Consider the following 13,059-nt stretch of genomic DNA (forward strand, 5'->3'; position numbering starts at 1 on the left):
AGCTACTAGTTTCCTTGCGCTCACATTTCATGGAGCAGCCATTCAGCTATCGTGTACTCTAGCACAGGGAGAGCCAGTGAAACTGGGGGACCCCAAGTCATGTACATGTGAACACCTGCTTACGCAGCTTCCTACCCTGTAGGACAACTCCAACAACAGCCACAGTAGGAATCAAAGAGAGGAATCCATTTTCCCTTGCACATCTACTGTTTGGCTATCCAGCTTCATTAAAGCTGATGCATGAGGAGACTGCAGAAGCAGGGAAGAGAACAGGAATCCATGAATACTGTTCCTAAAAATGCTGCATTCCAGAGCCTTCATCCCAGCTTCCATACAGAATCATAGACTAGTTAGGGTTGGAAAGGACCTTTAGATCATCTAGTTCCAACCCCCTGCCATGAGCAGGGACACCACACACTAAGCTATGTCACCCAAGGCTCTGTCCAGCCTGGCCTTGAACAAGAGGAGGTTAGGAAGGAGGCACAATTTTCATCATCCTGTTCTAGCTCTTGCTCCACCCTGCACACAGTTATGAGTATCCAGGGGGAGGGGAAGACAGGGCTGATATCCACCTCTCCATTCAGACAAATGGAGAAAGTGGGTGGGAAGCAATGTGGGAGTAATGCAGAACAGCTCCTCTCACACTCTCACACAAAGACAGGAAGGTAGGAAAGCAGACATGGAAAAAGAAGACCAAAAAGTGCAGTCACATTCCTCCTTCCTGTATGGCAGCTTTGGCTCCCTTAAAAATAAAAGCAAGCTGGAAAGCCCTGCTGGCCTTTGGCAGCGGGAAAACAGCTTCCAACAACTTCTTAAAAGACACTATAGTATCTTACTCAATTTAAAAACACATAATCAGACCCAGGAAGCTTTATCCCTCTGTGGCATTTTACAGCACAGTTCTATGGGCCTCACTTGGAGGAAGGATAAACAAGGACTAATTTCTTTCCTTTTCTGCTATAAAGCCTCAGCTGACTTGCAGTTACATTCTCACTGCTTTCACAGGGCAATGGTTTTCTGTAAAAGAAACTTCCATGAACTTAAAGAATAAGCAGCTTCCTGTACGTACTTCAGTTAAAATCCCTTCTGCATAGCTAGCGATCCCTTCGCTTTCCCTGACCCAACTTCAAGCATACCAAATGAAATACAGAATGGAAGCTGCTTTGCCCTCTCAGTGGAGCTCACTTTACCACACTTCTGATGTGACAATTACAAGTTTGAAATTATACTAGAAAAATTATTAAAGATAAAGCTACTCATAAAATCCTGCTCACAAATGCCTTTACTATTTACTAGAGAAATATTTGAGCTCTTAAAAGAATTCTAGCACTCTTAAATCATTCCAGAGCCCTTGCTATCAGAGCAAATAAAAGGTATGAATGCTAACTGCAATATCAATGTTCTATTTTTACAATACATTTTTAAGATGTGTTTAGCAAGGTAGCTTCTTAAAAGCTGTTCACATTTGAGCTGGGCCAGTACTGACTGCATTCTTATACTTCCACAGAACCATGTACCAACCCTGTTAGCACAGTGCCGCTTCCAAGATTTTAGCTGCATTGCACCAGTGAAATCGGGTTACTAGAGGCTAAGCAGAATTGAAGTTTCTTTTACTGCCTTCTAGAAACTGTCAAGGGTAATTCATGTATGAATACTCGTAACTGAAAGCTGGGCAACTCACAGCTGTAACTTTTACCATCATTTTGATGTGACACCAAATACATTAATAAAAGCTGAGCCATGCTGAGGTACTATAGAAGACTTGGAAAATTGTTTACGGATACAAAATTCAGACTGTGCCTGTCAAAACAGCTTCTCCTAACAGTGACTTTCTTTAACACGTAAGTATTTAGCTTCCTACTTTCTGTAACCAGATCCTTACTGCCATCTGGAGTTCACACTTTCCAGTTTTAGACCCTCAGATTTGAGGGGTCTCCAAAGGGATAAGTAAACTGACTATCCAGAAATTATAAGGGTAGTATGAGGTTGCTCATCATACCTTCTGTCCTGCTATAACAACACGATCTCCCAGTTTCAGGCCAAGCGATAGAAGCATGGCCTTGCCTGTGACATGGTCATAGTTTGGAATCATGGCTTTCGAGATGTCACACGAGAGAGGCACTGCATCGAGCAGTATCTGCTTGATTTCTTTTGCACTGGCTGCTGCATCTGCCATTTCCAGTGGCATATCTACTGGATCAGGAACCACATCTGCTGGAATCTGCCCTTTGTCATTCTGTAGAAACATAACAGACCAAAGGATTTAATGTTGTGACACGATAAACCTGATCAGGCAAAACCATAGCAGTTTATGAAAGTTTTTAATCCTCTTTATTAGCTACCTTTTCCTAGAATACAAATGACTATAAAAACATCCACATTTTCAAATAAAGATGCCAAAACATCCTTAGATATATAAACTAGCATTTACTGTGTCCCATTTTCAAAAGTTACTGAATCCTAAGAACATTATTAGTATTCAGAACACATGAAAAAACAAAACACTGTATCTATCTGTGTGAATGAACACAGACTTAGGAAAGTAAGCAGGAATTCTGGTCTGTAATGCCAATAATGTAAAGCTAACACCTCCCAAAGAATTTATTTTTGCCCTGTGCATAGTTTACTCCTTAGTGAGGCTTATTCCAAATACAAGAGACAATTAACACATGTTGCATGTATAAAATACATAAAGTTGATATCCCACATAAATACTTGAATAAATCTGCAGGTTTATTTAGACACAGACTATTCCATGAGAGATGAATTAAGGACAGAGCCCTTTCCAAGCACTTCCCATTCACAGAGAGCAGCGATGACTCCCCATATGTCCCATGCGACACTTGCCCGAGCAAAGACATTAGTGTGGATCTGTGCCTATCTGCCAGTTGCTCTAAGGTTGTGGAAATGTAATTATCTCTGTCTTCCAAATTTGACTCAACTGAGCTCCAGGACTCAGAAATTACCAGAAGCTCGAAGAGGGAATGACAAAGAGCAAAACTGTATTTTCTTTGTTTCCTCAAAAAACAGACTACAAGTTCAGCCTTCCCTGAGCCACTCGAAAATCTCCGTATCTCAACTCTAGAAAAACACCAATCCTTACTCAGCATTTACACTCTGCTGTCCTCATGTAAGCAAACTCTACCCGCTGCCTCTGGTCAGAACTCTACTCCAGGATTGAAACTCATTAAACACCAGCTACTCCTTAAAAACCTACATTCATTCTTTAAGTAAAAGTTAGCTTCATTCAAGTCACAGTGCCTTAAAACCAGGATACAGCTGGGTTAAAGCTGAGCAGGGAGTTTGCTGTTACTTTTTAGCCACCACATTAGTGATTGTTTCAGTCACACCAGTCCCACAATCCAGCCCCCCAGGTCCCCCACAGATCTCTGTGTCAGCACAAGGCAGGGGCAGAACAGAGGCAAGAAAGGAAAAGTGGGCACATGGACACCGGATTGCTTTTCTCAAGGGCAGAGCCACCTTCTGACCACTCAGAATGCTTGTGCAACTACAAAGCAGTACTCCCTGCAACGACAGACTCTTAAACATGCAGCTGCCCTAGAATCTGAAACAAGTACATGCACAAGAATAATGAGACAAAGAAAACAAAAACCAGTGGTTTTGAAGAGATCTAGACTGAGTATCATGACAAACTGTATGAACCGTATGAACAGTGATGTTCCAGATTTCAAACCATGACACATGACTTTTGAGTACACTTAAAACCACTCTATTTTCTCATTTAAAAATTAATTTGAAAATGGAGAACAGATACTGCCTGGGCTGCAAAAAACAAAAAAAAGAAAAAAAAAAAAAAAGGAAAAAAAAATCCACCAAAAATCACCACCACAACAAAAACCAAAACCAACACAAAACCCCACCCTAAGTCCCCTCTCTTCCAAAAATAACATATAAACCCCAAGACCTGTGGCTATACCCATATAGCAGCACTTTATACTACCACTCAGGCCTATTATTTGGTTAGTAAGCAGAGCAATTAATGGTTTTTTCATTATCCAAGCACTAAACAGAACATCTTGAAAGCTTTTTGAACTAATGAACTAGATCGTGACACACAAATACAAACTTCAACACACAAGTATGACAAAGCTTGTAAAATCATGCACTATGAGTTATAAATGTTTTTCTCCCAGGCACTGTTGCTCCATGTAACACATTTTTAGCTAACCAAAACCCTGGACAGATTGTTCAGTTTTTCCAGGTACGTTTTTCACCTTTTGGTTAATCTACAACCTAACTCCTTACCCTAAAGGCAGGATTTGCTCCATGCTCCAGTAAACACTTGACAGCTCCTGTACATAGGTTAAATGCAGCAATATGCAAAGCTGTTCCAAAATCAAAATCACTACAGGTGGCATCCACATCTGCAATGGAACATCACAGGTGAGGAAAGTTAAGTCTGTTACATGAACATTTCACCCTACAGATTCCTTGAAAGGACATTCATTTTTATAGTTTATGTTAACATTTATACAGAGACACCATTACTTATGCACTAAATGCATATAAGAAATAATTCTACATAGAATACAAACCTTATCTGCATCTGTTTATTCATACCATGAACCAATCTGGAAGATGAGCATTTACTTTCATTCATTTTATAATACTGATGACTTAACTGCAAAATTGTTGCAATGCAGGATGCCCAATCTACTGTGCTAACTTCATAACTTTATGTTTGTATGTGAATTAATGTTTCAGAAATTTGTATTTTATTGCTCCTAGGTGTCAAACTTTAAAATGAGATGTATCTCCAACCAGTTGTTTTCCTTTGTGAGCAGGCAGTGGGGCAAGGGAAAACGACCACACTTCTGCTTTACACTAATTCAGTTATGAATGGGCAAGATGGAAGTAAGAGCTATCCATTTTTATCTTTCAAATAAATTTTGTTCTCAAAAAATTGCTCTCCACAAGGTATTGCACTGATAGCTCAGAAAACGGAGCACTGCATTTGACTACAAGAGAGGTAGCATAACATATCTTTCAATCTGCTATGAAGTTATTACTGTTCTAGAAGATAGGAGTTTTAATGTCTATTTAGTCTTGGACTCCTCTCCTAAACTACACAAGAAAGATATCAGTTTGAGTCAATTATGTATATGACCCTGAATTAAAAACGCCAGCTGATTTAATACACAAACCAAAAGCCAACAAGTATTAGCAATAATGTTCCAATCTGAAATAACTGGTAAGAAACATAAAACTTTCCACGCGAGGGCTATACAGTCTCCCAGTATTTTCCAGCATCAGTCTCTGGCCCAGAAACCACAAGTCCTTCCCATAATGTGATAAACAAAGTATATCCCAACTATATCAACATCCTCATGTATTTATACTAAATTAGTATTTTGGGGGCAAATAAAACATATATATAGGAGATAGATAAATATGTATGTCTGTAATATGTCAACTTTATATATACCAATAAAGACTGACTCTGAATTTTATGGATACCTTTTATATACCAAATGTCAAAAGACCATCACCAGTTTAAAACTGAATAGAAGCTGTGTAGTTGTATCTAACCAATAAAACTTCCATGTTTAATAAGGCTATCAAGAAGGTATTTTCTGCACACGTGGGAACCAACCTGTAGGAAAACGGATCATTACTGTCAGCTACTGAGTCAGCAACAGCTGCTTTTAAAGAGTAACTGATGTGTAGATGCTTTGTTATTTTTTTTAATTAGGCTAGTGCAACTTCCTCAGATTTGCGAGCTTTGTGCATGGAGTATTTAACACAGTTTTCTTACAGCTTTGTTTTAGGTCTAAGCTGGCATAGTACAGGTGACAAAAAGAAACACATATATATCAAATTTTAGCCAGTAACTACCCAGAAACTCTCTCAGGGAAATTAATACACAGCAACGATCTGTCATTAGCAACCCATGCAGGTTACAGTTGTTATCTAATGGCACCTCACACTGCTAATTCTTAAGCCTTTAACAATCTTTATACTTAAAACCTCTAAAAATCTAAGAACAAGCTAGCTCTCTGCTGTAACAATAGAGGAGTAAACCTGTACCAAAAATTTAACTGCAGAGCCTCATAAAGGAAATAGATGAGCAGTAAATCAAAAGGAAACATCTGTGGTACTGGCTGTTTCACATAGGGTCTCTCAGGGTCAGTATACACTGTCTTAACAAGTTCTGAATATATTAACCATTTTTTCTCCAGTTCAGTATGGATCCATCCAAGGCATATTTGCCTTCTACAAACATCCTCCCTTCTCTGCAAATTGCCTGATGAAGTACAGAGCTAAGATTATTCCTTCTATTAATTCAGACCATGCATTATTTTCACGTCATAGGGCAAATCAATTTATACATTTTCTGAGATAAACAAATGTTCTTTTATTATATTCAAGACCTGCCAACTGCCAAGGCATTTAACCAGAGCGGTTTCCTTGGAAATCTGAGCAAATTCCCGCTCCTTTTGTAGGCACTGCACAGGAGGAGATGGGAACACCAAATGCAAATGAGGTCTAAAAGAAGACCTGATCTGCTGATGCAAATTATAGAGCCTGGACTACTGAAAGGTGATATGGACTTAACCAGTGTGCAGTCTTACTTTGTCTTTGGTTATAAACCTACGCATGTTACCTCTTAAGGTATGTCACAGCAGTAACAGTGCTGTTAAGTAATTACCTCCATGATGATTCAGGATGTGGTAAGCAAGCCTTGAGTACTCCAAAAGCCTATCAGCTTTTCAGAATTTTGAGACAGGTTTTAGCTAGAGCTAGCTAAAAAAGGACATAAATCATTCTGCAAAACGCCACAATCAGAAGGATATCCAGTAATGCAAATTAACATTTGCACCATTTTAGTATTAAAATTACTTACTGGTTTTGATATCCTGACCAAATGAGGAACAAATGGTTCTGGGTCAGAACCACTTCTGTATCTCTATTTACATTAGCATAAAGAGGGCTCCAATTACCAGTCCTTCCTATTATCATTTCAAAAGGTATTATCTATTCATGCCAAACACTAAAGTCAAGCTTTTCATTACACACAACCTTCTACATAGACAAGAAGTGGGAAACACAAGCACATCAATGTTGCTTCAGTCACTAGTTTGCCACATGCCATCACCAAACCCCCATTCCTCCTTTACCCTTCTCACAGCATTTCAAACATATTTCTCAACGTTTAAGGAATCTTTAAAACCCTAAGAATTTACCAGAATAGTTACATCTTTGGGTTTCTGCATACGTTCTCTTGGTCCTCAACAACTTAAAATTAACCTATTTTATTTCTGTTATGCTTTTCTACCATCTTGTACAAAGCTCAAGTTTAAGAAGCAGCAACAGAATCAGTGGAATAAGTCACCAGAAAGAACAGGTTAAGAGAAAATACAAACCGAGGAAGCAGACTAAAAAAAATAAGAAATTCAAAACTATATATGTATAATGGATAAACAAACCCCACGCTTAAAGACCACTACACACCAGCTTAGGGTCAACAGAGAACCAAATATGGACAACTACGTGAAACTAAAGTAACAAGGCCTACCTTTCGGCTTTGCATTTTTCAAAATAACACTAATAAGTTCTGGAACATCAAAGTAGGCAGCATAGTGCAAGGCATTCATGTTTGTCCAGCGGCTGCGTAAACTGCTATCAGCACCCAAATCAATGAGCTGTGTTGCAAATTTTACAGCGGTTTCAACATCACCTGCAAGGTTAATTTGCTGGATTAGAGATGGATCTGACCTCAAAAAACACGCCCAAGCTGATGTGCAACACATAATGAACATTACGATGTATGGCAGAATAATTACTATGCCTTTCTTTTTAGGATTAGGATGCAGAAATCTTTGCCTTTTATCATAAAGGGCTCAAATCTCTACTACAGTATATAGTAATACTACCTGTTTATCTTTAATGTAAATAACGTCACCCATCAAGATCAGGGATCTTAGTATTTAATAAAGGAAAAAAACCCACTGCACACCACAATGCTGAAGTTATGTTAAAAGATCTGCCAACACCAGAAAGCGAACCTATGCCAGACCTCACTCAGAAACTTAGCTTAAACTCAGAGGAGAACTGGGTTCAGGTCAGCAAAAAGGTAGCACAACATATCAAAACTAACAGGGTTGTTCAAACAGAGTTAAATATGATGTATTTTCAGTACTTCTGGTCATAACAATGCAAAGATAATTGTTTTCTTCTGACATGCTCAGGATTAGAGAAAAAAAAAGAACAGTCACCTGAACATTCTAGTTTCACTCATGATTGCACCTCAGTCTGAAAATTGCCTTTACGATGTTAAATGTATGTTTAAACTGGTACGATTGTTTGCAATTACCACTAACTCAAGTTATGCCACAGACATAACTGTGCTACAGCTCTGTATCTTCATTTCTGAAGGCCACTAGAAGAACCAAAACCAAGCACTAAACCAAAAATCTACTGCAAGCAAAAATTCTGTAATAGTCTGTGGGATTAGCCTTTGTCAATTAATTAAGGATTTACATCTATAACGGCATTTCTTTACTCACCAATACCATGAGCCCCCGATTTGCAAGTGTAATGCAAGAGAGTCATATCAGTCAGTCCATCTCTGTCATTCACATTGCAACCCCTTTTAATGATCTGACAGACAAATGGAAAACAAGCACATTTTAGCTTTGGCATATCTCCAACGTCTGTATTATTTAGTAAGTTACTTCAGATATATTGACTCCTGGATTCATTTTAATGGCTAATAACAAAGAAGCCTGCCAGAATAGACTGTAACTGCAGGACTGAGCAACATGCAGAAATGCAATAAATAGCATTATATGAATATCATTAACCTTCATTGTTCAGATTTTAAAGCTGCTATATATCATTACTTCTAACATAAATTTCACATGCTGAAAGGTTAACTGCTTAACTGAACAATAGGAAAATGACATTGTTTATGAAGTCTCTCTCCCTTTGTTCTCTGACCTCTCAACAATCCTCCCCCCCCAAAAGAAACCCCCGGTTTTACTATGGTAGGAAGAATCTTTACTATACTCCCCTCCTGCCTAGAGAAGTCTGTAATTCAGAAGAATAAGAAGAGTAAGAAAGGATGGAATTACTGGAAACAAGGCGACTTCTGAAAGTAGACAACTGCAGGTTGCAAATATATTTCAGTTCCTAATTAATTTTGTGCCTTGGAAACACTGCCCTTGAGGTCAAGCTTCACTGTAACTTCCTATATTGGAGTTCAAGATTACTGCTAAGTAACTGAAACACCAAGGGTCTCTGAACAACTGCTTTAAGAAACGTTGTTCCTGCCATCTATCCAAATGTACTGAATTTTTATGCATCATCTTTCTCTTTCCAAATGAAAGCTGACAGCATGTGGAATACAAGACACTCATCAGTATATACTTGTTAAAAGGCAGAAACTGCATCTGCATTTAGGATTAGTTCCATTTTGAATGAACTATTTTTATTTGCTATCACCATTGTTCTTCAACACTGAAAGCATTCAAAGATCTTCATTTATACTTCACCTCATTCCCAATAATATCAATATTCTGCTGGACCTGTGGAACCCACTGCCGTAAGATAGCAAACAATTCAGAAACTGATGTTTTTGGGTTGAAAAGTATTTCTTGACATGCTGCATCATTTGGATCGAAGAAGGAAAACTCTGTTTAAAAAAAAAAAAAAAGGAATCATTAGGTACAATTGTAAGTTTTAATGTTAATTTAGTTTTTCAAACTCAGAGGCAAAAAGAAAAGCCAGCAGAGAGAGTCACTTCACTACTAATCACACTGGAAAATCAATGTTGAATTAATTTGGAAAATTTTCTTTAAGATCTGGTCTATTTTTCCTTTAATACTAAGGTCTTTCTTACACTTCTGAAAAAGCTTTGAATGAGCAACCAGTACAATGGTACTGCAAGATTGAGTTTAAGTTTAGGCAAAGACCAACAGAGATGTGCAGTGATGATGCTAATAAGGGCTTTCTCTTGCTTCAAGCTAGCCAAAGACTGCTGATTCTAAGCTGCCCCAAGAACACATAAGCCTCTTGATCTCCCAGTGATTAAACTTATACACGATTTCTCTGTTTGCTACAAAACATGTCTTTTCCTCCTTCTTCCCTCACAATTTACATAAGACATAACAAAATATCAACACATGCACAAATCAGGCCAGCATTCTATGGCCTTCCTTATTTTCAGAAAGTTCACAAATGTACCAATCCCAGCTGATGGCAGCTGCAGGTAAAAAATATCTTTAAAAATTAAGCCACTGAACCAAGATCAGAAAAAATATCTATTTTTTAGATTTTAAGCTTCACATCACTTCAGGCAACCCAAAGTACAGGTGTGAAAACCACCTCGTTATTACAGCATAATATTTCATGTTCCTTACATCTGTGTGTGCATGTATATACACATACTGTACTTTAAATTTGCGGAATTTCTTCCAACTCTGGAAAATTCCGTGAAAGAATCTGGATAGCAACAGCTACTAGGAGAGGGAATGGGAGCAGAATCTACTCTCATCAGCAAATGACTGAATCATGGAAAAGACTGAACTTTTAACCCCCCCTGTAGCTATCAGGGAGTTGCCTTTTTAAAAGGTTTCAAATGAATGCACAATGTCAGCTTGCATCAATCACAGATAGAAGGCTCTCAGAACACACATGCAGCTTAAGTAAAATAGAACATCTAGGTGTATGGCATGGTGTAAAGCACCTCTGAATGAATCATCATAACCTTGCCTCAGAAGGAGCATACCACACTTCTAGATTCGATTAACAGGTAAAAGCATAAATGGAGCTTGCTACCTGGAGTTCTTCTAACTGCATTGCCTTGATTCAACAAGAATGAAAATGAGAACAACTTCACTGATACTTATGTATGCATCTAGCATACAAAAACCCCAAACGCCTTATCTCCCAGCACTGCACAAAATGCACTTCTTACCTACGTCCCACGCGCTGACACAGATGTACCGATTTATTTATATTTGACTTCCATATAAACCACAGCTGACCTACTGCTGAAAGCTATGAAGTAAACAGACAACTGAGCAACTTGATCTAGTTGAAGATGTCCCTGCTCTCTTATCATATCATATTCTATGATTCTGTGAACTAACCAACACAATCTTACACAACATGCATAATTCTTACCCTACCATGAAGGTTTCTAGCTGCAAACCTGAGCCAAGTTATTTATCAGAAATCAACTCTAGCAGACTCTTAAAATCAGCATGCTAAGGTAAAACACCTGAGAACATGTTAAGTATTAATAACAACCATTGCAAGTGCTTAACAGGGATCAGCTGTAGTGTTTGCAAACCAAAGAAATGTTACAGAAAATCTGTTAAAACATAAAACTCCATGAAAGTATGACATTAACATCTACATACTTTAAAACATTACTTTTTCCACCTCCTTCTCATGCATCGATCACAACTGTGTTAAGGAAAAATAAATGCACTTAATGTAATGACCAAGAATCTCTTCCTGTGCTGGTTCAAACTTCTTTACCCAAATTCTCTAATATTACTGTTACACAGGTGACAGTCACCTCCTATAAAAGCAATTTTTTTGTATTCAGTGAGAAGGCACAGACCAGGTAGGACAGGTAACAGTGATACTACAGTGTTGTTACAAGATAGCACAGCACAAAAATATTTAAAGAATGGCAAATGAAAAAATTTTCAAAGGTGTAAGAGAGCAAGAACAGAAAAGATTTTGGCAGTACACAGAGTAGAACAGGATGGAGAAGTTATGAGAACAGAGCTAAACCATGTAAAGACACATGCTGTGTACTAGAATATATTGTATTGAACTGCTGAATTTCCAACTTGTGCTAACTCATCAAATGAGTCTCAAGAATGCTGAGTCTGTCAAAGACTGAATATTACATATATTTATGTTTCCTGAATATAGTTGATTGCTGTAACCAATGCCGGGGGGGGGGGGGGGGGGGAGGGGGGGGGGGGAAGAGAGAGAGATGGAGGCAGTAGTTTATAAGTTATACAGATGCTTATTAACATCATGTGCAATATTCAAAGACATTACAATTGTAGCTTTCTATGAAGATCCCTATCTAGCGACATTTAAATGTTATATATCCTGCTTAAAATATTGTAATTTAAGAAGCCAGTTCAACATTATTTCAAAAGCTGATCACTTGACACTTGCTAGAATTTTCTAACACTCATTTCACAGAACTTACCACCACATACATCTACACTTCGAACAGAAATACCCTCCATAGTCTACTGTTTACATACTGAAAGCACAAGAAAAAGTGTACCTCTGGAGGTTTTAAACATGATGTGGATGCTTAATTACATTAAATGACTGCAATCTTGCATCTTAACACAATATCCAGTTGTACACTGAGACGCAAAAAGCCTAAAAACATCTAACCACACAGACACGCAGAAGAAACAGAAGAAAAAAATATTACAATTTAAATGTGATGCAATTAAAAAAAAACAGAAAAAGTGTGGGTCTTCATCTTTCATTTCCCTCAAAAATAATAAGAGAATTTATTTAATAAGCAGTAAACTTTTTCTGAAAATAAAGAGTAATTTAAGAGTTGATAGCTTTTCTTAAAATTTATTACGCAAATCTATTCTCTGCTGATCACAACTTTATTTTCTGTTCAAAGTACATACCACAGTCTGAAGGCATCGGTGCTGCAGCAACAGAAAAAGTAACAGATGTTTCCGAGTTTAAGAACCTTTCTCTTTCAATGAGGGAGTCTCCTTCTAAGGAAGGTTCTGGGAGATCCTCTATAGTCATCTTCTATAAGCCACTTTAGGAGGGAAAAAAAATAATAACCTCATTAGAAATACTTCAGATTAGTTCTATCGTAGTATGATATGCAATGAGAGTAAAATCTTTCCTTTTTGCAAGCACAAACTATTCCTATTTACATTCTTGCAAACTAATACAGTGAATTAGTAAAAGCTAGTAGAGTATGGTGTCAAGGACAGTCAACTTCTAGTTTGGACTTCATCACTAAACTTGCATGTTATTAATGGAAAATATGGTATTTCCCCCCCAGTTTTCCTCTTGAGCAGT

General features: G+C 37.9%; 1 protein-coding gene across 1 annotated transcript in view; it reads right to left on the bottom strand.

Moving 5' to 3' along the window:
• The window catches only part of CLIP4 (CAP-GLY domain containing linker protein family, member 4), a 24,917-nt gene extending 12,140 nt beyond the window's left edge, over positions 1-12,777 (bottom strand). The window contains exons 1-6 of the mRNA XM_010010489.1: positions 12,651-12,777; positions 9,516-9,655; positions 8,529-8,622; positions 7,538-7,699; positions 4,267-4,385; positions 2,000-2,236 (exon numbers count right to left, since the gene is read on the bottom strand). Of these exons, the coding sequence (XP_010008791.1) occupies positions 2,000-2,236; positions 4,267-4,385; positions 7,538-7,699; positions 8,529-8,622; positions 9,516-9,655; positions 12,651-12,777 (879 nt within the window). The remainder of the gene's footprint in view (positions 1-1,999; positions 2,237-4,266; positions 4,386-7,537; positions 7,700-8,528; positions 8,623-9,515; positions 9,656-12,650) is intronic.
• Positions 12,778-13,059: the final 282 nt, after the last annotated feature.

Source organism: Nestor notabilis, unplaced genomic scaffold (genome assembly GCF_000696875.1).
Source record: "Nestor notabilis isolate BGI_N333 unplaced genomic scaffold, ASM69687v1 scaffold21602, whole genome shotgun sequence".
In the NCBI taxonomy this organism is placed as follows: Eukaryota; Metazoa; Chordata; class Aves; order Psittaciformes; family Psittacidae; genus Nestor; species Nestor notabilis.